This window comes from Pipistrellus hanaki (assembly GCF_964339955.1).
Source record: "Pipistrellus hanaki genome assembly, chromosome: 8".
NCBI classification, from domain to species: domain Eukaryota; kingdom Metazoa; phylum Chordata; class Mammalia; order Chiroptera; family Vespertilionidae; genus Pipistrellus; species Pipistrellus hanaki.
In genome coordinates this window covers 73,118,790-73,145,616 of record NC_140510.1, presented here as the reverse complement: position 1 = coordinate 73,145,616, position 26,827 = coordinate 73,118,790, and the positions used below count along the sequence as shown (strand labels likewise).

The following is a 26,827-nucleotide window of genomic DNA, read 5'->3' as shown; positions in this document are numbered from 1 at the left end:
TTTTCATATGCATTTAGACATATTTCTGGGACTTTCTATTTTATTCCACTGGTCTATTGGTCTATTCACTCACCAGTTGCCATGAGTAGATAAACAAACCCGATTTATAGTGTATTTTAATGACGGGTAGGACTAGCTCATAAACTTTTCTTTTTCCTGTTTACCTGGCTATTTTTGCATTTTATTTTTCCATATGAATTTTAATGTCAACTTGTCTAGCTTCATAAAAATCTTGGTATTTTTATTGGTATTTGTTAAATTTAGAAATCACTTTAGAGAAAATGGATGTATTTATGTTATGGAATATTTTTCCATTTGTTCAAGCCTATTTTTGTACTTTTAAGAGTGCTTTCAAGTTTTCCTCATATAAGGTTTGCACATTTCTTGAAAACTTCAATCTGAAACAACATTTTATCTTCGTTGTTACTGTTGTATTCTCTATTTTCAGGGTATAAAGTATGTATATCCATAAGATCTATCTTATTGACCAGTCTGTTGTACTAATCGTGACATATCAAACTTTCCTACTACTAGTGTATTTCTATCAATGTGTCTTTAAATATCCTATGATTTTTTTTTTTTGCTTTAAACACGTGTTGCTGAATTATTTGGTGTATAGAATTTATAACTATTATATAATCATTGTGAACTGTAATAATAAAAAAAACAAACACCCATATCATGGGTCAGGGACATTGTCATATTCAGTCCTTCACTCCCAGTACTTAGTCCATAGCTAGTGGTCAATAATTATAGGTTGGATAAACCTGCCTTTTCTCACCCAACTATTAATATCTGAAGGGGAATTAGGAACCAATTATTATGGATTCGGGGAAAGAACCTTGAAAACAGGACTGTGTTTTATTCTTCTTGAAATACCTAGCAGTCTTTTGCATAATGAAAGAGAAAATGAAATAGTACACACAGAGGCTTGGAAGAATGTTAGGTGTACAGAAATGCTCAATAAACGTTGCTCCTGCCTCAATTTTGCTTGCTCTGACGGGAATAAAAATACCGGGCCGCCTCACATATGAAACAAGCATGCTCCGTGTGAAAAAGCTTTGCAAACTCCAAATATTATCCGAATGGGCGCATCTAAGTGCAATATGTTAATCAATTTTTGGCGTTGAGCAGCCGGGTTTAAAGAGAAGGGCCCTCCCCCAGGGGTGCGAAAACCTAATGCATTGTAACTATTAACACTTTCGGTGTTTTCTTCCTATTGAAAAGCAGCGGCCGCCGACGTCCAGCCCGTGTCTCCGCCGGCCCTTCCTTTCCCTGAAGGATGTAACTCACAGGGCTGAGGCCTGAAGACCCCTGACTCACGCCTTCCCTCGCCCCCAGCCAGCGGCCAGACCAGGCCCGGCGCGGGGCGCTGGCTGGGCGGGTCCAATCGGGGGCGGGTGCTGGCTGTGCGGGACCAATACGGGGGCGGGTGCTAGCTGGGCGGGACCAATCCGGGGGTGGGGCGCTGTCTGGGCGGGACCAATCCGGGGGCGGGCGTTGTCTGGGTGGGACCAACTCGGGGGCGGGGCGAAGTCTCAGTAGGACCAATCCGGGGACGGGGCGCTATCTGGGCGGGACCAATCCGGGGGCGGGGCGCTGTCTAGGCGGGACCAGTCCGGGGGCGGGACGGGGAGGGGTGGGAGTGTCCCGGGCGCCGCTGCCGGGCGGGGCCGCACGGGGGCGCCACTAGGGCCGCGCTGCTCCCGGAGTTGCCGAGCATCGCAGGAGGCTCTCCCTTCCGAGTGGGGCCCCGCAGTGTCCCGCGGCCGCGCCGAGGGCCGCGCGGGCCGCAGGTCAGTCGGGGAGGCCGCCTACGCGGCCTCGCCCGTGCGGAGGATCTGGGCTCCGGGTGGGCCGCGGGCCCGGGAGGCGGCGGGGCGCCCCGAGAAAGGGCCCGGTCCGCGTTGATCACCCGGGAGGCCTGGGCCGTGGGCTCGGGCTTGGAGTTGAATCCGTGAGAGCCGGGCCGCGGGGAGACTCCGCCGGGCCTCCTGGCGCCCCGGCCCCTTCCATCCTCCCCACCTGGCGGGAGAAGTGCGAACCCCTCGAGCGAGCGGCGCTCCGCCGAGTGGGTCCGCGGGCGGACTCCCACCCCTCCTCCGACTTTCCGATCCGCACTCCGGGCCGCGGCCCGGGAGCCCGCCTTTCGGCAGGCGGTGCGGATGGTTTGATACAGGTGGTCCCGGCCCGCTCTTGGGGACACTTCTTGGGAGGGCAGGGCGCTCCCGCCACAGCAGGGAGCCCAGCGGGTGCATTTGAGGGCGGGCCCGTGACTGGCCTGAAATGGTGCCGGCCCGGCCCTCTGCCCTAGGGGAGCCTGTCTGAGGCCAGGGATCTCCTCCTGGCTCTCAGGGTACACAGAGCGCAGGGCCTGGGCCGGCAGCCTTGGGGCGAAGCTGTGCTGAGCAGGCAGTGTGGGTGCAGCAGGCAGACCTGGGGGGCTGGTCCTGTGACCTGGATGGGGGCTGTCCCCACCCCTTAATCACACACAGGGCAGCCTTCGCGTGGACCCTGCACACATCCCTCCACTGCTTTCCTTGGGGTCCTCGTCTGTCCATAGGCGCAGTGAGCCCCATCCACAGGTCTCTCCTGTGAACGAGGGAAGGCCTGCCAGGTGTCTCCCGCCGTGGCCAGCACCCAGGAAGCACCCAGTAAATGGGAATTATTAAGAGTGACACAGGCCCTGCTTCTTAGGGGCGTATAGTCCGCCAAACTAGGGATCAAGCAAGTGAGGTAGAATGTAGATGGGGTGCAAAGGTTATTTGGAGAACGGTGCCCGGCTCTAACTCGGGGTGATTGGGAAGGTTGTGTAGGCACAGTGAGGTTTGCCTGGGGCTTTGGAGAACAGATGGGCTTCCAAGGAGCTGGTAACGGGCAGTGTGAACCAGCGCCATCCCAGGCCTCCGAGGTGGCTCCTATGGACCACTGGGGGCTGCCCCCAGGACCTCCAGGCAGTGCAAGAAGTCACACCCACGGTGGTTTTTGGTCCATGATGGTTTCTGTCCACTGACCGCGTTTGACACACTCGCCCGCGTTTGACACACGCGTTTGCCCCCCTTTCATTGGAAAGTGGATACATGGGAATATCTACGAAAGGATCGTCATTGGTCACGTGGTAAAGTGAATTGACATGGATGTAGTCAAGCCTTTTGGCAGCCACGTTACCCTGGCTATGGCATGTGCATAAAGCTTCAGCATTTCAGAGTGCAGAAGTTAGGTGATTTATTTTTATTTTTTTAAGTACATTTTTTTTTATTGATTTCAGAGAGGAAGGACGAGGGAAAGATAGAAACATCAGTGATGAGAGAGAATCACTGATTAGTTGCCTCCTGCATGCCCCAAATGGGGGATCGAACCATGACCTCCTGTTTCATAGGTGGATGCTCAACCACTGAGCCATGCCAGCCAGGCAGAAGTCAGGTGATTTAGAGATGCTATCTGTTCTTCTGGACCAGTCTAGCTACTGGCAGACATGGAATTCTGATCCCCGTTGATAAATTATTTCTTCCTTAGTTACACAATTTAGGAATTACAATTACTATTGTTAGTCATTTCTGTCCTATTGTGTCCTTATATCTGCAGAGCCAATATCAAGTCCCTAGTATACACCTTACAGTAAAATGTATATCACTAACGGTAACATTTACCATTTATTAAGTACTAACATTGAGCCAGAGACTGTTCTATGTGCTTTTCACATGCTTGTCACTTATTCCTCTGCTAATCCTTGGAGGGAGGCACCGTCCCTACCTCCGTTCTATGGATGAGGACACAGGCAGGGAGGGCAGAATTGCCTGAGGCCTGAGTTAGTGCATGGAAGAGCCTCACAGCCCTCTTTCATGTCCACTGTGACCTCTGTGGTCTAGACAGCCCCCTCAGTCTTACTGTATTTTATTTTATTTTAATATATTTTTATTGATTTCAGAGAGGAAGGGAGAAGGAGAGAGAGAAACATCAATGATAAGAGGAAATCATTGATCAGCTGCCTCCTGCACGCCCCACACTGGGGATGGAGCCCTCAACCTGGGTGTGTGCCCTGACTGGGAATTGAACCCTTCAGTCCACAGGCCAACACTCTATCCACTGAGCCAAACTAGCTATGGCCAGACTTACTGTATTTTAAAAAGATATGCCAGACTTACTGTATTTTAAAAAGATACGGGAATATTGAGGATCAGAAGCATACCTCACCCTTGCTTTTTATATGACAGACAATACACTATGTTGTTTAATTATTTAAGCAGTCACCTCCACAGCTATGATTTTATTGGTACTGTAATAGTTTATTATTATTTACACGTCCTCTGAGCCAGAGTTTTCCAGGTTCTCAGCATATCTCAGACTTCTTTCATATTGTATAGAGCCCTTCAATTCAGTATTGCCAATGCTGAGGGATTTATTTGAAATCGCAGTAAAATGTATTTAGTTTATTATCTGTTGTTGAAGATGTCAGTGTGATTGTCCTTTGTTTTTATAGAGGGGTCCAGGACCACTGTTGTTTGCAGTTTCTGAAAGCATTTCAAGGCACCAGTCGGGTGTCGAGGGAGCAATGGAAGAGCACAAGGAGGAAGAGATGCTAGATATCCTGCGACTGAACGTGGGTGGCTGTGTTTACACCGCCAGGCGCGAGTCCCTGTGCCGATTTAAAGACTCCATGTTGGCTTCCATGTTCAGTGGTCGTTTTCCTCTAAAAACAGATGAGTCAGGTAAATATATACCATCTGTAAGTGTGATCATGCATATTCACTAAAGTAGAAGTCTAGTTTAAATTCCCTTTGATTTTCCTAATTACAATGACATTGATTAGATTAGCTTGCTAATTAGTGAGATCATCAGTACTGTATGGAGATTTATTAAAATTAATAAATTTTAATTAATACACGAAGAAATTACACACCAGTTCCTAGAATCTGTGATGCTTTCGCTGAAAGTTGACAAAACAGTGAGAGTGTGTGAAGGCCAATCATGCCTTCATTTATGGGGATTATATTTTGAAAATTGTTATGTTCATGAAACTCCATGGGTAAAGGTATTGAGGCCAATTAAAAATATTAGCTTCTCTCTGTGTTTTTCAAGTTAAAAAATATATATTTCTGGAAAAGCAGATGCCCTCAGAGCTGACAGGGCCGTCATTGTGAGTGTAGAGTCAGTGTTAAACTTGTCACCTGGTGCAGCTGGAATTTGCATGTCCTAGAGGTCCCGGGGCTCCTGGTACCATTCTTGCTTCTGAGCTAGAAGAGAGGGCTTGCACAGCCCTGGTCGGAGAGATAGCTTTGCCAGCGGAATGGCAGCGGAAAGCATGGAGAGTCACCGATGGCTGGGGCCCAGGGTCCATCTGGACAGGAAGGTTGCTGGTGGAAGATGATAACCAGAGATTGGGGTGTTTTTTCTGTCCCCAAGTTTTACCTTCTTAATCCCTTCTTTTCTAAACTAATCAAGGGAGAAAAGGAATTACTGAGTAACTCACATAGAACTGTTGTTTTTTTTTTTAAAAATTCTGCTATATTGCCCGAGAAAAGCCTTTTATCATCAAGTAGTACCAGCAGAGCATTTAAAAAGTTTTTATTTTATTTTATTGATTTCAGAGAGGAAGGGAGAGGGAGAGAGAGCATCAGCGATAGAAGCATCAATGATAAGAATCGTTGATCTGCTGCCTCCTACACTCACCCTACTGGGGATTGAGCCTGCAACCTGGGCATGTGCCCTGATGGGGAATCGAACTGTGACCTCCTGGTTCATAGGTTGACGTTCAACTCCTGAGCCACACCAGCATTTGCTTTTTGAAGTTTAGACTTTCACAGTACAAAGGGACTAATCTGATAAATCCAAACACTGGACATAGTAACAGGCCCCTGCAAGCCCTCATTAGAGAGAAACTCACAGGCCTTTCCGGCCTGAAGTTAGGGGTAACTTTCCATCTCTGCCAGCAGTCTGAGGTCTCTGCAGCTTTTGCAGGGGCTTTAGTGGCATTATGGTCATTGCACCCAAAATTCCAAATGGAGCTCAGAGCATGCATTTTCCTATATGGAGGGTGGGAGTGCAGAGGATCACCACATTTGGCTAAACCTATTTGAATCTAGATGCGAACTTTCTTGTGAGAGATATTCCTACCCTGTTTTCCCGAAAATAAGACAGTGTCTTATATTAATTTTTTCTCCCAAAGTTGCGCTAGGTCTTATTTTCAGGGGATGTCTTATCTTTCCATCCGCTAGGTCTTATTTTCAGAGGATGTCTTATTTTCGGGGAAACACGGTACCTCTATCTGGCCTTAGTTTGACATGCGGAAATGTTGTCAGTGGTCATATGTGTCTGTGCAATGACTTTGGAACTGAATCTCTTCTAGGGGCTTGTGTTATTGACCGTGATGGACACCTGTTTAAGTACCTTTTGGATTATCTCCACGGAGAAGTTCACATTCCCACGGAGGAGCAAACCCGAGTCGCTCTGCAGGAAGAGGCTGATTACTTTGGCATCCCTTATCCGTACAGCCTGTCTGACCACTTGGCCAATGAAATGGAGACATATTCTTTAAGGTCAAATATAGAACTTAAAAAGGTCTTGGCATTTTCTTAAGTTTTAAAATATATATATGTACACACATATATATACATATATTTATTTATTCTGTACAAAGCAATGTGTGTTATTTTGCATAGCCTGTGCTGTCACATAAACCCAACACGAGGCAGTTTTACTTTTTTATAATTTTGAAGAAGACACATTTTTAAATGACTACTAGTCATTTTTTAAGGCCAAAATTCTATTTTGGGAAAATGCATTACATCAATTGAAAGTTTATGGAGCTTTTATTTTTCATTAAAGATTTAACACTTTAATGGCTATTTTATAGAACTCTTCTTCTCTTGAAGGTCTTTTTGAATTAAGAGCAATACTGTAGTAGTGAGGGATGGTGGTATTACTTTGTTTACTGAAATGTTGTTGTTTTTAAAGAAAGGTCATAGTATATAAAAGATTTTATAAAATTTCTTACCCGAATTAGTGAGTATAAAGCTTGTTACTAAGTTAGAACATCAGCTTGATTAATTCACTTTGAGATCAGTAAATTTTTTAAAAGATGCTTCTATTTTAAATCACATTTTAAAGGTCTTTGTTACTTAATTATCTGCTTTTGTTTTATTGATAAATATTATGTTTCTATTAATTAGCACATTTGGATATCTAGATAATTGTTGATAGTGAAAACGGACCTGAATTAATATGAATTCTTTGATTTGGATATCAGTGTTTAGGACAGCAATCTGAGGCATGGGAGAGCAGCATAGAGAAAGCTCACTTGGTTCCAGATCCCCTTCAGGATTTTGCATGATTGTATGTGTTCTGCTACTGAAGTTCTTTTTAAACCGAGTTGTTAGATAGTTTTTTGGTGCTTTTTTGCCACATTTGCAGAATGAGCCTAAAAAAAAACTTGATTAGAAGGTTGGGTGGGTTAACATTCATCTTTTGAAGTCCCAACTCTGTAGTCTTCTGTTCCTGGTTTATAAGCAAAAAGGACATAGCACGCACACACTCATTCTGCTCACCAACACATTTACTTCAGATGTTTTAGGCATAGGGAGCACCGTTCTAGAGATTGTGTGGGACAGAAAGAAATACAACATAGGGTTCTTGCCCTTGAACAGTTTATAATATAGTTGGGAATTCTCATAGATGTGCAAGTAACGTTAAAAACCAATACAGGAGTTGGATAGCGGTATAAAATGGCCATGCAAGATATGGCAGGGCCTGTTTTCACTCACTGAGTTAATACATATCCAGCCTCTCCTTTGTGTCAGGCGGTGTCTCAGGCACTCTGCAGGCACTTGGGCTGTAGCAGATAAAAGTGCTGTCCTCAGGCTCACAGCAATAATGATGCCATTTCTCCCCGGCTTGGCCCTTGCCACCCCGCTGGGCAAAGCCTTCCTGCTCTGTGCCCCTCAGCCCTGCCAAGGCCCACCTAGTGGCTCTTGCCACATTGTGTGCTGCTGGCTTACTTAACGTCTGTCTTCTGCATCAGCCGTAAATCCTGGAGGGCCGGGACCCTGTCTTGCTCAACATTATGTCTCCAGAACTTTAGACAGTGCTCAGCGCATAGTAGCTACTTAATATTCAAGTGAATGAATGAATGAACAGGGGGGTAAGTGCCAAGTGAGTTCAGACAGTCTATATTGAGTTCATATATTCATACCTTTCAGTGCAAAAGAGCAAGTTAAAAATCCGCTTAATCCATGATTGGATTTGGGCTTAAAAATAAGCATCAATCATGGCGGGGTGGGGGGGGTGGGGGGGTGGGATGGGGGGTTGGGGAGGGGGGGGTTAGTAGGAGATAAAAGGAAGATTGAGTCAAGTGGGAAATTTGGGGGAAATTAAAGGGAGAAGTAAAAAGGTCTACTTTAAGTTATTATGTGAAGATTTAAAAATTAAAAGTGATGCTGATACTGAGGTTAAAGAAGGAGAAATAAAATGGAATTTCTACCAAGAAAAGGGTTCTCTCGGTGAAATGCTGTTGGGTTTTTGGGTGATGCTTTTTTTGTGATTTGCCCCTCACTCCAAGTTCAACACATGCATGTTTGGTTCTTAAAGGCATAAAGATTAGGAATAATCTTTTTTTGTATATTTGTTTGTTTTTTGTGTTATGACCAACTGAAATTGCAGCTTTCCTTGAAAGTAACAGCAAATTAATTTTTTAATTAAAAAATTACTCTTCAGAATTAAATTCACATTGATGTATATATATTTTTTTGCTCCAGGCTTTAACAGACTTCTGTGATTCGTATGGTTTAGTTTGCACCAAACCAACAGTTTGGGTTCTTCACTATCTTAACACATCCGGTGCAAGCTGTGAGAGTAGAATTATTGGAGTATATGCCACAAAAACGGATGGAACAGATGCTATTGATAAGCAGCTAGGAGGAAGAATTCACAGTAAAAGTATTTTTAAAAGGTATGTCCATATTTAAAAAAAAAAAGGAACAAAATTAAGTCTTGATCTTTTCAAAGAGGTGTTACTGAATGGTGTAGAGGTGTTTCTCTCTTTTCCAAGTCCAGCACAGGAAAGGAATGAGTCCGGTTCCTGAGTGGAGGAGCTGGGGATTAAGAAATAAAAGAAAGAAAACAAGCAAGACACAGAAATAGAAATAAGCTGGGAGCCAGGTGGGATGCTGCCACGATGGAGGGACAGGACCCTGAGCCCACACAGCACATTTATTTTATACCCCAAATACCAGGAAGTATCACCAAAACTTAGGATCAAAGGAGCTTATTTGCATTCTTGAGTAGGCCCCAGCATTCCTGGTGCTTGCCTGGATTTACATATCTAGACCCCCTCCAGACACCTGGACAAAGGTAAAAGCCAGTACTGAATAACACTTTCCACCTTCTTGGGGAATGTGTATCTGAGATGGGGCTCTGCCAGTCGCCTTGGACTCAGCTGAACAACAATTTAAAGAATGTTCATATGCCTTCCTAGGAGGCCCTAAACAGAATGGAATATGTGATTGACCAGAAAAGACCATCAGCAGCTCTCAACACACAGAGTGAGCGTTCTGGGCTGTCGAGACAGAAGTTATAATTAAGATAATTTCACAAATAAGCTGTGGGCTATCTATATGGTCTAGTACTGTGCTTCTCAGCTGGATATGGACAGCAGAATTCCCTGTGTGACTTTATAAAAAAAGAAAAGGAAGAAAGAAAAGCAAAGCCAGATGCCTGGGTATCTCAGCCATAGCCTTAGGGCAGAAGCCCTGGCCAAGGAGCCAGTAGGTCCACTGAGTGACCCCCGACTGGCCTGTGCATTGGTGTCTTGCTCTGAGAAATGATTGGAGACTTTCCTGGACCCTTCCAGCCTTAAAATTCTATGACTTGAACATGTTCAGTTCTTACGGGTTATTCTCTTAATATTTTCCCTGTAATCTCATTTACACTGGTCAACTCACTTAGCCATTAAAAAAAAAAAGCTCTCTGGGATATTGAATTAGGGCACATATTAGTGACAAATGCATGACCACATGAGTTTGTTTTTAGATTGTTAAATATGTCACCATTTTCTGAGTTCTTTACGGCAGAGATGTTTCTATATGAGATATATAACTGCCTGGCATAGTGCTAGGAAAGTCCAAAGCGTGCAACTGCTTTTAACTTTTTAGAAAGCTGTAGTGGAACTTCATTGTTATTTAATAAAGTTTTAGTCAGAGTTGAGTTTTTTTCTAACATTATTGGAGTTAGGTGATTTTTAGAAAAGTTATTTTAAAGACTTGTTGATTTGACTGCACGGTCTATATATAGTAAAATTACCAAGTATTTTACTACTGTAAAAAGAGATCAAATGTGGGTTAGTATATTCATATACTACATAACACTCATATAGTATGTAGAATTATATATATGCTTAACTGTCACAGAACAAACTTTTCCCTTAATGAATAAGCACTTACTGTCTGTTAGCTGTATACACACACACACACACACACACACACACACACACATTCATACCTACGTGGTATATTTTCATTATCTTTTTCAATCTTCCTAGAGAGGCGGGAAATAATGTTCAGTACATTTGGAGCTATTATTCAGCAGCAGAACTGAAGAAAATGATGGATGCCTTTGATGCCTGGGAAGGAAAAGGTACAGTTGAGTTCTTTTATTTTATGGCAGAAGGAGACGGATCCTTAGTAAGACAAAGTAAGCTTAGATATGCATTTCTTTTTTTGAGAAAATATTTTTTATATGGGTCTAGGTCTTTGTCATTTCATGGTAACAATGAGATAATTTACTTACAAATCTTTAAACCTTGTGAGTTGCTAGATATGGTTAATAATTTATAATTCAGTAACTGAAAATATGCTTCTATTAATTATGCTTATTTAGTTCAATTAAACAAGAGGTTGCTTAGCACCTACTATGTGTACCTAGCACTGTCCTAGGAAGTGTATTTCTAAGTTAAGCATAAAATGTATAAGCATAAAAAAAAAAAAAAAAGAGACAGAGGAATAAAAATAACGCTGGTAAGATTCCTAAAGGACCCTTATAAAAAATTAAAATAATCTTTAAATACACACTTTGAAATGTGGCCATTTTTTCCAAGCTGCTGATAGGAGAATTGATAATAATAATGCTATTTAATCCTAAAACAACTTCCTATGCTCTTTACCACTTTATTGGTGAGAAACTGAGTCTCAGAGAGGCCATACCACTTGCTTAAGGATCATAGATGGTTAACTGTTCCATGCCCAAGATGCATCCCCCCCCCCCCCCCCAATTAGTAAGCATTTTGGAGTGTGAAGTGCAGCCATTATACTAAATCCTAAAAATGGGCCCAAAGATAAATAGCACACATCTTAGTCCTCAAATAATCTTGAAAGCGGATAGAAACAGAGATTGCAAGTCATTATAAAATGGAATAAAAAGAGTGGAAGAGGCTTTTAAAAACTACATCAGCTGTTCCTCCTTTAGACAGATGCCAGTACCAACCTCTTCCTTCCTCATCTTTGCTTCCCTCACTTTTCCTCCTTTTTCTTTTCTTCTCATACCCCTCTCGCAGACAGGATCAAATAGAATGAAAGGAATGCTATTAGCTTATTCTTTCAGATTTCACTGACTTGGAGACACTTGGGCTTAAAGCTGAGGAACAAACCCTTGGTGTCCTGCCTCCTTCTGTGCCCCTGCCTGGTGGGCTGCCCTGCTCCGGAGGGCCTGGCGGGCTTCTCTCTCTGCTGACTTAGGAAGCTGGAGCAGAGAGCTGTGACCCCCGACTGTAACAAAGTGTGCAGCTGCCTTTAACTTTTTAGAGAGCGAGTAGTGGAGCATCACTGTTACTGAATAAAGTTCAGGAAGGTCTGTGGAAAGCTCTAAGTCAAGAAGCAGAAGTAAGAGAAAGGCCAGTGGGAAGGAAGAAGACATTTATTGTGATTTGTGAACAATATGTATTTCTAGAAAACTCAGAAGAATCTACTAATGGTATTTTAAGTGATGCGTTTAGTAGACTAGCTGTATACAATATATGTAAACAAAGAGCAACTTGTTTATGATACATTAATTAGAAAGTATAGGGGAAACAAAAATAACTAGGATTGCCTACCAAGAAATGCTTGAGTGTTTTGTGAAGAAAACTGCTAGAATGTATTTAGCCACCCATCCATCCATATAAAATGAAGACATGAATGCTACGGTGAGACATGCCATGGTCCTGAAAGGAAAATCTGAATATTATAAAGATGTCAGTTCTTCTGAGATTATATTGTAAGTTTAACACAATTCCTACCAAAATATCAACAGGACTCTTTGGGAATCTTGAAATGATTCTAAAATTCCTTTGAGAGATTAAACGAAAAATAACCAAGAACATTTTGGGAAGTAGAGGTTATTAGAGGGATGAGTCTAACTGTTTGATAATAAATAAGCTGTAGCCCGGCCAGTGTGGCTCAGGAGTTTAATGTTGACCCATGAAACAAGAGGTCCCCAGTTTGATTCCGGGTTGTGGGCTCAATCCCTAGTGGGGCAGCCAATCGATGATTCTCATCATTGATGTTTCTATCTATCCCTTTCCCTTCTCTCAGAAATCAATAAAAACATATTAAAAAAAACAACAAAAACAAAACATGATGTAGATAATAATAACAACCATGTGTTCCTGGTGTAAGAATAGATGCAGAGAACAAGAGAAAACCCCAATAAAGTTATAAGAATAAAATTAGGAAGTAACAAGAAAGTCACAGAGTTGATTGACTATCAGTGAAAAAAATGACAGGCTATTTAATATGTAATTGAGAAGTATGTTTGAGATAAAAACATCTTTGACCTCACATCATTTATCAAAATTAGCCCAGGTAGATTTATGAATGAATAATGGAACTATAGTAAACTAAAAGGAAATTTAAGCCAATAATTGATTTCTTAGGAGGGAAAGAGATGAGGCATGAAGCTCGGACGCTCTCCCTGGCTCCTCTTCTAGGAGACTGTGTCCCTGCACCGGGGACAGAGGCTCTCTCAACGATGCCTTTCTCTTCCAGGCGTCAGCTACTGGCGGGTGCCGCACGAGCTGATCGAGTGCTGGACCCTGGAGGAGCGGCCTCTGCTGGGGAGCCTGCGCCACATGGCCCCCCTTCGGAAGAGGTTTGTTAATCTGTGACCCATATTTTTTCTGACTTTATTGGGGAAATGAATAACGGTTCTTGACCTTACTAAAAGCCTATTAATCAATCACATAGATGACTATTCTGCCTTACCACCGAAATGTAAATCTCGATAAATGCAAATTTACCAAAACTATGTAAAAGGCACAAATAATTCTCTAAAACGGAGTTAGAGTATGCTCTTTTGGGGAGAGTGATTTTAATAACACCAGTGGAGATAGGGAATGCTGTGGTAAGTAGTTTTGAAATCCAGGCTTTATTGGTAATAGTCAAAAAATGTATTTGTTAAATTTAACATTTGAAATTTCCTGTGACTTATTCTGAATTCCTTTCTCCTTCCCAATGTCACAAATAGCATTTTAAGTTAATGGTATTGTCTTGTGTTCTTTAAAATTATTAGCATTAAACTCAGTCCACATCTGTTCCCTGTGCTTTAAATACATTTAAATATCATCTTTGTTATCGTCTGGGAATTATTCATGGCTTGCAGGTGTTCTGATTTCTGGATTTCTGCTCTAGAACTTGATTCAAAGCCTCTGTGGAATTCTAGAATGCTCTCTTACACGTACCCTCTGGATCTTTCTCAGAAATGCCGCATTTATTCAGGGTTTAGTAATCATCTCTTGTTAAAACAGATTATTTTCCTAACGGTTCTCGTTTCGTTATCATTATTTATTTTGCCCATTGAACCTCCTGGGGTGTTAAGTGGGGTGTGGAGACCTTTGGGTTATCACACTGTGGAGCCGGGTAGAAGCCGGGATTGCCATTAAATGTTCTAGAATGCAGGGGGCGGCCCCCATAGCAAAGCACTAGCTAATCCGAAGTGACAGTAGTGCCAAGACGAGAAACCTAGGTCTGGAGTCTGCTGGGCTGGGAACGCTCTTCTGCAGGAAGCCTGGGAAAACACTCGGGATGGCAGGTGCCTGGCCGTCCCTGGATTGGCCAGGGTTCTTGGGAACAGAGTGATATGTTGTGTAATTCTCACATAACATCTCATGTCCACATTGTAACTTGTTCGTATTATATGGGATTTTAAAGGGTTCCTGTGCAAGTTGAAACAATCTCCTATAAACTGGCCGATGTACTTACTGCCCATGAGAAAGGAGGCAGATTGGTAGCATCCACCTCTTAGCTCACATTCTTGACGGAAACCTTTTTGTTCGCCTTAGAGGCGAGTTTGGGAGCCGGTTTCTCATCATTGATGTTTGATCGGGCATGTTCTGTGTTTGCAGGAGGCTGATGGCGCTGGACGAAGGGGAGGAAGGCGTGAACTGTAAGGCTGGTCCTAAACCTGTCAGGTTTTCGGGCCCTTCCACCAGCACCCAAATCAAGGTCAAGAACTCGGCTTCAGTCCGGGTGTCCCCGTCTCCAAGCGGAGTGCCCGCTCAGCACTCTGCACTGTCTAAGGCCCTGTCCCTGGTGGGCACTGAGGGTCCTGAAAATGGGGCCACACACCCCCCTCCAGCCAAGGTCCTGCTGTGCGACAAGAAGGCCACCCCACCCCGGGTGATAAAGCTGAAGCGGACTCCACTGTGTGCCACGGGGCCTCCCCCGCCCGCCTGCCCAGCTGCCAGCCCCGAGGGGGCCCCGCCACCACCCCAAGCGCCCACCTTGGATGTGCGGACTGAGAACAGGCAGGGCAAGACCGATTGAAGGGAGCGCTGGGCGCCAGACACCTGTTGGCCTCCCAGGGCTGCCGACCGGTGATGCACAAGTGACACTGTCGATGCTCTAGAGGCGACAGCGTCATGCTGGCATTCAGGATAATTCCGGGGGAAAGAACCTGGGACGTAAGAGTGGAGGAGGGGAGACTTTATGTGGTTGGGACTACAGTTACTTCTCATTTTCCCAACTTTTAATGATTACTTGTCTACAGACAGTTTGAATTTCCGGTTTTTAATTTTTTTAATGGTTGGTTGGTATTAGGGCGACAAACCAGTACAGCAACATCATCACCAGAGAAGTTGACGTTGTTGCTGAAATAATTGTGGGCTGGAGGCACTTTGTAATGTGTCATAGCAGCCCTGGGGGGGGAGTGGGTCCGGCTGAGATCCTCCTGCTTGGACCAGCCGCGGTGCTGCAGGGCTCTGGGTGGTGGCACAGCCCAGAGGGGCGGAGGGAACGCAGATCTGGGGAGCTCCCCCAAACTTACTCTCAGTCTCCAAGGCAACAGGAGGAGAAAGATGGGGAGGGGCAAGAGATAGAGACCACACTTTGATGTTCACTTAATTAAACTGTTTTCTTTTCCAGACTGGCTTTTCTTTTTATTTCCTTTTTCAAATTTAGACACACACACACACACACACACACACACACACGCACAGATGTCCATTTGTTGTTCCACTTATCTATGCTTTCATTAGTGATCCTGTATGTGCCCTGATGGGATCAGACCAGCAACCTTGGTGTATAGGACAACGCTCTAACCAATCTAGCTACCCAGCCAGGACCTAGATTGGCTTTTTTTACTTTTTCCATTAGCAGGTGTATTTGTATATCACAACAAGGCTTCTTGGAATAAGAACTATAGAGCATATTTTTTTGAAAATGCTTTGAAAAGGAGAACTTAACTTTCTAACTAGAGTTAAGTTTTGTTTTCTAGAACTGACCTTTGAAGAGTCATTCTGATGATACAATATGATCTTTATGCATATAAGATCCACATAACTTGAATTTAATGTTTTTAAGCAGAATCTTTGGGTTAATCCTCTTGTTCACAGCTGTTCAGTCGTGTGTGTTTACTCATCCATGTTGTGTTTTGCAGTTGGGTTGCATATGGCTGCTTCTGTGAGCAGCATGCCTGCATCCGTGTGTTAACAAGTTCACAAAGCGGGTGCTCTCTCCTCAGTGCTTCTCCTTGTAGTTGCATTGTTTTGAGAGAGTAAAGTAACTATTCAAAATGTTACTTTTTACAAAATAAAGTGAAACTTTTCCATAAGAAGTGACATTTTCTATTTCTATACTTATTCTTAAGCCTTGGTGCCCTTTAGTATTTGAAAGCTTGCCAGTTTGTGTGGGTTATCTATTTCTGCTTACAAAATTGCTTTCCTGTGTAGGTAATGTATGAAATAATGAAGCCAATTACAGACAGCCTTTTAAAATAGGGGCTTATTTGGCTGAAAATGGAATATTTAACTGAAGAGGCATGGGTGACATTCCCTTGTAGAATATATAAAATGCGCAGTTCCTTTTAAAAAATACTGTTATAGAGGATCCAGGCATCCCGAAAACCAAAGACCACAGTGAACTTTTGAGAACTTCCAATGAGGGCGTTGTTAGTACTGCTTGAGCTAGGACATACTGAATCGCTGATTCATATAAGAAAATATGATACTACTAATAAACGTGTGATGCTTACTTTATACCTAATAAACATTTATATGGAAAGGAAACATCTTAAAGATTAATCATGGGTGATTCAGTCAATGGCCTTCATTTCTTGGTATCAGGTGGCTTCAGGGATAGGCTACTTAGCACATTAGTCTTTCTAGGAAGAGAGGTTTTGGAATAACTTCTGGGCTGTGGTGTAGCTGATTTTTAAGTGTTTTTTTGATATCGCTTTATGTTGCAGTTTATAAAGTATTTTCATATTTTTTATTTCATCCTGTTCATCAGGAGTCAAAGTCAAATTCAGACTGTTGGAAAAACATGAACAATACGTTATTTGGATGTGGTTCCCTGGAGTGTAGGGTAATTTCACAGAAAAACACATTTTTCCTAACAACCCTACAAACACGAAAGGATTGGTAACTCATCATAACCCATTGTTCTTCCTGGAAAAAATAAAGATTAATAATAGGAAAGCATGCTTTATAAAGAATAATTCAGTATCATTACTTTTCGATGGGGGGGGGGTTTAAGTTTATATAGTAGTTGAATCAGGGGACACAATAGAAATTCTTAATGGTAAGTAGGATAGTAGGGATTGCTCATATAAAAAAAGATCATTGATGATGCTCTTCCAGGTAATCTCTGTTGAACACTGGTTTGCCCCACTTAAAACTGGTTAGTTATATCATGGAGAGCCTACAGCTGGCCATAGGGACCTACCTACTGAAGGATTCGTTTTGTGTATATTTTTAAGCTGTTTTGTTTCAGTATTGCCTTACATTGCCGTTTGTAAAGTAGTGTCATATATTTCATTTCCTCGTGTTCATTATGCTTTTTAGTTTCAGACAACAACATACTACAGCTCTCCTTTCAAGTCCTTAAAGATCAAGACGACGAGCTTTAGCAAAGTTAAGGCTGTAAAATAACGAGAGCCTCCACCCTCCCCCTGGGCTCCCCCTTCCCCACATTTTAGCCCCATAATCTGATTTCTGCAGGATGACACAGCGTCACTGACAATAGGATAAGCTAGAGGGAGATAAAATGTGAATTTGTTTAATATTTAAAGTTTTTGAGCAAAAAATATTAAGAATTGAATGACATGTCTGTCTCTAACTCGACAGGGACCCTGTCTCCCTGTCCCTCTGCTACAAACCAGGCCTTCAGTAAACTTCTGAGCAGTTAGCCCCCCACCCCCACCCGGTTATTGTAGGAAATGTCTCTGGTAGCAGTCAGTCTTCAGGGCGTGGAAACTGACTTCCCACCTGGCAGAGTTTATACCCTCAGAACCAAGTGGGCCTCCTTAATACTGTGGTCATGGCTCATGACCACGTCACTGTTAGTAGTGGCTACAGCCGTTACATGGCTTGTGAAGCTATTTAAGTCAGAGTGGATCACCAGATCCCAGAGGTCGATGGCGGATACTCCCTGGCTTCCGAGAAGGAAGAAGCAGGCTGGCCTCTCCCCGCCATAGACTCCCGCCAGGATTGCTGACGCAAATTTATTTATTTTTTCTCATTCACAGACTGAAACCTATTGCTTTCTCAGCAATCGCTAACATTGAAAAAATGTTGGTTCACTTTCCAGTCTCTGGTTCAACACAATACAATTATTACCAGCTCTACCTTGGCTGTGAACATACAGTCCCATTAGGCTTTACCGGAGAAATTGTTCATAGAACACATTTTGATTTAAATACTGTGTTGGGTATGCAGATTGTCCTGCAAAGGGAAGAACGCTGGCATTCATATGACTGTGAGGTTGCCTGACAAAGGATGGAAGTGCCTGCAATCCCTTTGAGTGACCTTAGTCTGCCTTTGGTGGGAGGCTGGTTAGAGACCAAGTAGAAAGTAGGAACCTAACAATGAAGGGAAAGCTTCTCCTACGGCAAATGGAAAGTTTTTCCAAACGATTCACATGTGTGTTTTCCCACGTTAACGAGGGACTTTCTGACTGTGGACAACAAGGTCATTTCTCCGGGTGCCAGCACTCTCCCTGAAAACTCAGCAAGCTGCTGAGTGGTCAGTGAAGGGTGGCTGAGTGGTCTCTGTGGAGGGCCCAGTGAGTGCAGGCTCTGAGGCGTGTAGCGCAGCCCCAAAAGGAAGCGTCACCAAGAGCAGGCAGAGAGGAACTGGTGTCCAGCTGTTCTCGGAGTTTCGTCTTCACGCGATCTGGTTGGCAGGGCGGCTCAGCGGGCCGGTTCCACCTGAGTCTCGCCAGGGTCCTGAGGGAGACACGTGGTTCGCTTTGTTACAGAAAAACCGCTTTCCCACTGTTTGCATGTTGTGGCCCCAGATAGCCGTGCACTTAAAAAAAATAAAGATAATACTAAAAACAACATGATCGTACTAAATGCACAACTTCGGTTCAACCAAGAAGTGAAACACACAGCAAAATAACACAAGGATGGCATTTCATTTGCAGCGCATGGAAAATGGTTAACAAGCCACGCGCACCCTGTCTGCTGGCTGCATGCTGGCTGCTGGCTGTGGCTAAGACAAATGGAGTCGTGGCAGCATTCTGCCCTACGTGTTTACTCAACAACATTTCATCTCACGTTGCTGCTCAGACTTTTCCTTCTTTCACCCCAAAGCCCTCCTTCCCTTATACAGGGGTCTTCAAACTTTTTAAAGTGGGGGCCAGATCACGGTCCCTCAGAGAGCTGGAGGGCCGGACTATATGAACTACTAATTCCTACTGTAACACCTTGGCTGCGCTCACTGCCCAAAAAACCTGGCGGGCAGGATCAGACTCCCCTGGGGGCTGCATGTGGCCCGCGGGCCGTAGTTTGAAGACCCCTGCACATGTTGCTCCGTTACGGGAATGAGTTTGGGGGCCTGACGCTTAGAAGAGGAACTCCTTTTAAACAGAGAGCTCATTATGGGAAGGAAAAGGTGGTGCATTTGCTTGTGTGGGAAAAAGGCACACAGTGCTTCCTTCTGCCCAGATTTCTTTTTTTAAATATATTTTTTATTTATTTTTTTTACAGAGAGGAAGAGAGAGGGATAGAGAGCTAGAAACATCGACGAGAAAGAAACATCGATCAGCTGCCTCCTGCACACCCCCTACTGGGGATGTGCCCGCAACCAAGGTTACATGCCCTTGACCTGAATCAAACCTGGGACTTTTCAGTCCACAGGCCGATGCTCTATCCACTGAGCCAAACCGGTTTCAGCTGCCCAGATTTGTTAAAACGTTGGACATTCTGTTTCCAGAGCAGCCCTTTCAGGAACTCGGCCCCTAGTTCCCCAGGTTGGAAGGTGTGGGGACTCGGCTTCTATGGGGGCGGTACAAAGAGCCCAAGGACAGGAGAGACTGTCCCTTAGAGCAGCTGTGGGGACCGTCCTGCCCACGGGCTTTTCGAGGCCTGAGAAGCCACGGGTCCGGGTCTGCCAGGGCATTGGGGTGAGTGAATGAAATGTTTAACCAAACACAGCAGGCTGATTTCTAAGCTGATAATTCTGTACGGCCCGAAAATGGTGTTATACTAGCATATATCCCAATGGCCCCGGCAGGAAAAGGTTCCCCACCGTGGTTTAGACTCTCATTGCGGGTTGGACTGTCTGGATCTGGTAACCTGAGCTGAACCCACCAAGAAGCCAGCATCGTGGGGGAAAGGCCACGTGTCCTCGTTCATCCACCCTCTGCTCCCTTTCTCCATTCCCCTGGCTCCCCGCGGCCACTGTTTTCAGCGGAGACACCACTGACATTTGGGCCTGGAAAGTTTCTTATTTGGGGCGGCTGTGCTGTGCACTGGAGGAGGTTGAGCGGCACCTCTGGCTAGTACCCCCCGCCCCAGCTGTCATAATCAAAATGTTTCCAGACTTTTCCAAATGTCAGGGGGGTGGGGGGTAAGGGGTGGGCACAAAATCTATTCCCCCCGAGCCGAGAACCATCGCTGTATTGGGTGATTTAATCTGAGCAACACCACTGCTTCTCCGAATTGGGGTGGTGGCTGAAGAATGGAGCCCGGGAATGGACGGGAGGTAGTGAGAATCCCTGGGGTTTAGTGACTTCATATTTTCTTCTCATAAGATTAGAGCCATTAAATCAGCTCAGGACTTTCAGAAAAATGCTGGGGCAATGTATTAGTCAATCAAGTTATTGTTATTATTAATCATTGTCTTTGCTATTTCGTTGTTTTCTTAGGAAATCTGGGAGCCAGCAACCGGCTCTTCCTCTTTTGCTTCGTTTTTGGCACCTGAGAGCAATCTGGACACCCAGCCCACCAGTGCCCGAATTTTAGGTACAGCCTCTGAAGCAAGTGTGGTACAAAAGTGCCATCAGGCATTTCCTGGACCCTGTCAGAGAATGTCTGCTGGGAAATGAGTCTTACCCTCTGCGGACACAAGAGGGCACTCCACACTGGCAGTGCTGTGAACCAGCAGGAGGGAAGGTGGGAAAGGGGGAAGCACAGGGGGTGTTGCGTTCAGGCACCTCCCCAACTAGCTGCTCTCTCCCTTCTGCTCCCCTTCTCCTCAGTGGCCCTATGAAAAGAATTTTCCAGACCTTTTTTTCTCCCCTGCGGTTAAATCAAGGTTGAGGCTCAAATCTAAGCTCTTAGAGTCAAAATTCCCAAATCTCTTTCTTTGGCAAAAATACGTAAGTCAGTTGTAGTCTGGCAACTTCTCCCAGTCGCCTGGTTGGATGTCGCTTCCCAAAGAATGTTTAATCAGAGCCTCTTTTTACGACGCTGGCAGGACTGAGCTGTTCATGGACTGCGCTTTAAGGCAGATATGGTGTGTTTCTGGTTTCTTCCCCCAAACTCTTGTTTGGCCTTGACTGAGGCTCAGCTGTGTTCTGATCAGTGTTTAACTGTCTGAGCCCAGTAGCATTCAGCCCCGTAGGAGTCTGCACAGCACAGAGCTGGGGGACGCAGGCTCTCATGGGAAATGTAAACGTGGAATGTAACTGGGAACCCAGCAGGGAGTGTTGGCATTCACACATGGAGTCCTGGTACAGCACAGGTGAATTGTGAAGTTATCCCGTATCCCTGGGAATGAAATGTCTTGATCTCTGCTAGGAAATATGTTCAAGAGAGAGGAGTGGGTTCTTCTGGCTATTGTGCATTAAGGAGAGAGATTAGAGTGTGCATAGCCTGTGGATTTTTTTTTTTTTTAAAAGGGGTTTAAAACATTTAAAAATAGTTGTTTTTTTTTTTTTTAATATTGATTTTAGAGAGGAAGGGAGAGAGATAAACATCAGTGAGAGAAACATCTATCAGCTGCCCCTGCACGCTCCCTACTGGGGATTAAGCCTGAAACTCAGGCATGGGCTCTGAATGGGAATTGAACTGTGACCTCCTGGTCAGTTCTCAACCATGGAGGCACGCCAGCCGGGCTGGACTAAATCATTAAAAAAAATATTTTATTGATTTTTTACAGAGAGGAAGAGAGAGAGATAGAGAGTTAGAAACATTGATGAGAGAGAAACATCAATCAGCTGCCTCCTGCACATCCCCTACTGGGGATGTGCCCGCAACCAACATATGTGCCCCTGATCAGAATCGAACCTGGGACTTTTCAGTCCGCAGGTTGACGCTCTATCCACTGAGCCAAACTGTTTCGGCAGGACTAAAACATTTTAAAAGAATGGCAGCCTTGACCCAGATCTCAAGGGTCACACCAATGATTCCACCAGAACAGATGACTACTTAGTAATATAGTATTTCCATGGCTGGCATTGGAACCAAATAATCGAAACCACTGTTTCAAAATGCGAACTAGTAAATGTTCACAAGGTCTACGAGAAAGGCAAAATGCAGAAGAAAACATCGGTCTGAGTGCTCTTTGCATTGTTGATGTTGTTGCTCCTTTGCGGTGAGCTGGGAGCATTCGCTATGTGTTTAGGAATGTGTCTGAACTTTCTTAACCCCGAGGGTAACCTGTGCGAGTGAGTCAGGGCTGGGGGTGGCTGGGTCGGACCCTGCCCAAGGCAGGTGTGCACTCCTGACCTGGCAAATCCCCTTGTTTTTCTGCTGCGAGAATGACTTGACTCATCCTTAGAGCTGGTGCATGTACACTGACACGTGTCAGCGACGAGCCGAGTCCCGCTACACAAAATTGGTGCAAAGCCCTTCCGTCTTGTAACATTTAAACTCAGGGCCTCCGATGGAATAAACGGGAAGGCAGCCCTGGACATTTATCTTTCTTATTTGAACGAACAGCTCTTCCTTCCTTCCTGCAATGTGACTTAACATTTAAAATCCCTATTAAATCTCTGGGTACACCCAGACCTCAGCAAGCCCTCTACAGAGAGCGCAAACATGCTCCCGCACTTGGCAGAGGAAGAGACGGATGCTTGCGTGGTGTGCAGGCCCAACTGATCAGTGGAAGAGAACCAGAAAATGTTAGAGCTCAAAAACAAACATTTGCACTTGAAAGAGGCCAACAAATCTGTGGGCCACGTGCAAGTTTGCTGGGAAGCACTTCCAACTGAGCTGCCCTGCAAAGACAGGGACTTGGGGTTTGGGTCTACCCGCTCCTCTCCCCGCTCCACTCCCTTCTCCCCTCCCCCGCCCTGAATCCATTCTCCCTGCTTGGGGTCTCAGTAGCCCTTCCCTACACAGCCCCATATGCTTCTGGGGAGCTGGCTACACCCCAGCTCCAGGAGGGGAGGCTGAACAGCCTGTGCCAATGAGCACATCTCATTGCTGCCCTCTCCCCTGCTCCCTCCCCCTGGGTGACTGGCTTAGGGACAAGCCTACCAGCCATCTAGGCCCATGAGAGGCAAGGCCTTTGCGGTGACTCCTGTGGAAGACACTTGCTCCACGTGGACGCTGTGGATGGACTGGAGTCTTAGGAGTGAAGTGGCCATTGGCTGCCACTCTGAATACAATGTCAGCCGCAGGTGGTAAGGAGGCCTGAGATCCAGAGCGAGCCCTGGTCAAACTGGACTCCAAACCGACTTGGAACCTGGACATCTCAGCCACTGGACCAGTGTTTATGGAGCTGGGCTCAGCTGAGGTTTACGTGACTGGCATCTAAGGTTCCAACTGGCCTCCCAGAACCTCAGGCGATGGAGTCAGCGCCGTCTCGGTGCCTGCAAGGTGCTGGCAGGGGCCACTGCCGGGCATTGTGCTTCCTTCAGGACACGTGTCCCAAGAGGAGCAGCATGGTCCCGAGCTCTGTGCCACAGCCTCCCGCCTCCCAGGTTTTCTCGAAAGCACTGCACGCACATTCCAGAAGAACTTGGGCCTCAAGAACAGAAACAAGCCAGGGGTCAAATGCAGCATAGTTTAATTTGTTTCAAATAAAGCAATATATGTATATATATATATATAATATAATATATATTTCAGAAAAACACCAGATGTTAAATTCTACAAAAGCGCACGTGTCCTCAGCAGATCATGTTTGTCTGATCGGTAAGACTGGTTTCAACAGCAAACTCTCTAACCACGACCAACCAACGGACGGATGACACCACTGCTACGGCGCCGGCTGTCGGCTGGGCCCTGACCGCTCGCGAGCCACGAGCCACGAGCCACGAGCCACGCAGCCACGTGCCCACCTTCCTAACCGAGGAGCGGGCGCGCCCGGCCAGGCTGCCGCAGCGTCTCCATGAGAAAAAGCATCAACGGGGCAAGCAAAGCCATGGGAGGGATGAAGCAAGCTAGAGCTGATTATGAGGATTTTAGTAAAAACGATTACGAGAGGATGGCGACACGGCCCCGCGGGGCTGGTCTGTTCGGACTGATTCTCTTTTGGCAGCTAACTGGGTCAGCACCTCGAGGCCGGGAGCCAGAACGGAGGGAGGAGGGATCTCCCGTCTCCCCGCTCAGGCCACCAAGGTCACGGCGGGGACCGAGAGGACCGCGGCCTCCGTGGACACTTCTATTCTCGTGGGGCAGAGGTTGCACTGGGACCCCCGGGGGACACTGCCCCGGAACGGCCGGGCCTCGGCGCCGTCGGCCGCGTGCTGCCTCCGCCGGGGCTTGTCCGGATGGGCCGGGGCCTCCGGGGCCTTGGTCCCCAGAGGGGCGTCGGGGTTCTTGGCGCCGCCTTTGTTCTTGGGGCGGAAGCCGTTGTGCGGGGGCCTCCTGTGTTCGTGGCGGCTGTTGCCCTTCACGGTCGGGTCGGCTTCGTGGCCGCCGCCCTGCGACTTGGCGGACGCGTTGAGCCGGTTGTGGTACTGTGGGTTAAACCGTCGTCTTTGGCTGTTGTACGTATTCTACAGGGAAAGGAAAGGAAAGGAGAGGAGAGAGAGGTAGGCGTTAGAGGCTAGCCAACAACGGAGGGCGGCAGCTGACACCGGGGAAACACGTCTCTAAGCCCCAGGATGGCTGATTTACACCCAGAACAGGACAGCATGCCTCTGAGTCAAGCTGATAAAACCCTCGAGTGGGGCGGGAACTGTAAGAGATCAATGGAAGGACTTGTATGCATGCATATAAACATAACCAATGGATATAAGACACTGGGGGGGGGCAGGTGAAGGCATATGCTGGGGGGGGTAGGGGAGGCTGTGGGGAGGTCAAAGGGAGAAAAAGGAGACATATGTACTACTATTTGTAATGCCTCAAAGAATAAAAAAAAACAAAACAAAAAATCAACACAACAATAACCCTTGAGCGTAAGAGAACACCGACTGTTTGTAAATGGAACCCCAAGGAAATGACTGATGTAGAGAGAGAGGTTACAGAAGTACAAGATGGGCAATTTAAGAACCGGGCCAAACAAAGGAAGCTTAAATTAGGGCAGAAGCACAGGCCACATGGGAAGCAGGGCAATTATGACCCTTGATGATGGAAATTTAAGCACAGATTGTATAGACTACATGTATTAATTTTCACTACATTTATGAAGAAAAATGAAAAATTCTATTTGTATTTTTTCTGCTCTAGAACAGTTTTTTTTTTAAAAAAATTTTATTTCAAAATAAATACCCCAGTTCAGAAATGTTATCTTGGATGAACACAAGGATGAAGTGTATCTGATAGTCTTGCTGGGATGGTAATGTGCATTTTTACAGAGGCCATTAGTTCTTTTCCTAAACACTGCCGTTGTCAGCCAACAAGTTTTCAAGGACCGCAGTGCAAAATGCCACACTCAGCTAACGGGCAGACAAGAACACAGGGATGAGCAGAGAGGAAGCAGGGGCCAGCATGTCTGTGGCTGTTGAACAGAAAGAGACTGGAGCTCCTGGAGGCCAGTGAGAGCTCAGGGTGCCGGTCCTTCCCATTGGTCCTCACAGTCACCCTGTACGGTAGTTGCTGGTACTTGTCCACTTCACAGAGGAGGGAGGTACATGTAAGGGGGCTTGCCCGGGCCTTCGGTTAGAAAATGGCGAAGCCATTCCCACTTCCCGTACTCTCTCCTGACAAGGGTCACAGATAGGCTGTTATGTGAATGCAGACTTTTACTGAAAATCAAACTTCTATTCGTGTGCCTGTATGAGTTACAAAGGTACCCCAAGTTCTTAACTGGTGCCGTGTGACTGGGTGGTAGAGGTTTAGGGCAGACCCAGCCCCGATAATTCTGGGCTCAGGGCAAAGGCACAAAGACAGCCCAGCCCCACCTGCCTGGACGATGGGTCTTCTCACCTTTGGTAGGGAGGCACAGAGTTTGGGTAGGCACATCTCCTTGGCCTCGCTCTGTAGGGAGCACCATGGCTGGGGGAGGACCAGGAAGGATTACTATAAAACATGGGACCTTGTTGCTCCGTGGACAGTGTTCTAGCTTAGATATGTAAGTACGTTTCAACTTAAACGAGCCATCGCCTGCAGTGTTTTATTGAAAACAATAAGGACAGTGAGCTGAAAAGTATCTATGTGGACAGCGTTTAACCTGGCCTCTTTCTAAAGAAACCGTGAAAGGGGAATGAAACTATCTCTTAGACCTCTCACCGGGGGTTTCATAATGAGCAGAGAACACAAGCTGGGCAGGTGTATTAGACAACAACGAGGAAAACAGTTCTGATCGTGGCCGCACAGCCGTGCACATGTGAGAGGATCCCTGTTCCAGCCCCATGTTCAAGTTCACGAAGACATTCAGGGCCAGAGAAACGCCCGTCAGTGTCATTGATGAGAATTCTGAAAGACTGAGACCACGAAACCCAACAGGGCACCTGTCGGAAAACCAGCATTCCGGAAATCTTAAATGTCTTTAGAGCAGGCCTGGCTTCTGTGCCATCCAGTCCTCTTTCTTTCTTTCTTTCTTTCTTTCTTTTTAAAAATATATTTCATTGATTTTTTTACAGAGAGGAAGGGAGAGAGATAGTTAGAAACATCGATCAGCTGCCTTTTGCACACCCCCTACTGGGGATGTGCCTGCAACCACGATACATGCCCTTGACCAGTATCAAACCTGGGACCTTTCAGTCTGCAGGCCGATGCTCTATCCACTAAGCCAAACTGGTCAGGACCA

At 45.6% G+C, this 26,827-nt stretch overlaps 2 protein-coding genes across 8 annotated transcripts in view; one reads left to right on the top strand and one right to left on the bottom strand.

Moving 5' to 3' along the window:
- The first annotated feature begins 1,674 nt into the window (after positions 1-1,674).
- KCTD18 (potassium channel tetramerization domain containing 18) lies at positions 1,675-15,382 on the top strand. 3 transcript variants are annotated; one of them, XM_084891652.1, is made up of 7 exons: positions 1,675-1,796; positions 4,481-4,709; positions 6,347-6,558; positions 8,751-8,944; positions 10,532-10,626; positions 13,011-13,113; positions 14,366-15,382. In XM_084891652.1, the coding sequence occupies exons 2-7, from the start codon at positions 4,553-4,555 to the stop codon at positions 14,784-14,786; spliced, it is 1,182 nt and encodes a 393-aa protein (XP_084747778.1). In that variant the 5' UTR covers positions 1,675-1,796; positions 4,481-4,552; the 3' UTR covers positions 14,787-15,382. The 3 variants fall into 3 exon arrangements, with proteins under 3 accessions (XP_084747778.1, XP_084747777.1, XP_084747776.1); XM_084891651.1 differs by lacking the exon at positions 1,675-1,796 and adding an exon at positions 1,818-2,159; XM_084891650.1 differs by lacking the exon at positions 1,675-1,796 and adding an exon at positions 2,189-2,412.
- An 8,299-nt stretch (positions 15,383-23,681) lies between these two features.
- The window catches only part of SPATS2L (spermatogenesis associated serine rich 2 like), a 137,704-nt gene continuing 134,558 nt past the window's right edge, over positions 23,682-26,827 (bottom strand). For all 5 annotated transcript variants that reach the window (XM_084893219.1, XM_084893217.1, XM_084893216.1 and 2 more), the window contains one exon: positions 23,682-24,632. In XM_084893219.1, the coding sequence (XP_084749345.1) occupies positions 24,240-24,632 (393 nt within the window). In that variant the 3' untranslated portion in view covers positions 23,682-24,239. The remainder of the gene's footprint in view (positions 24,633-26,827) is intronic.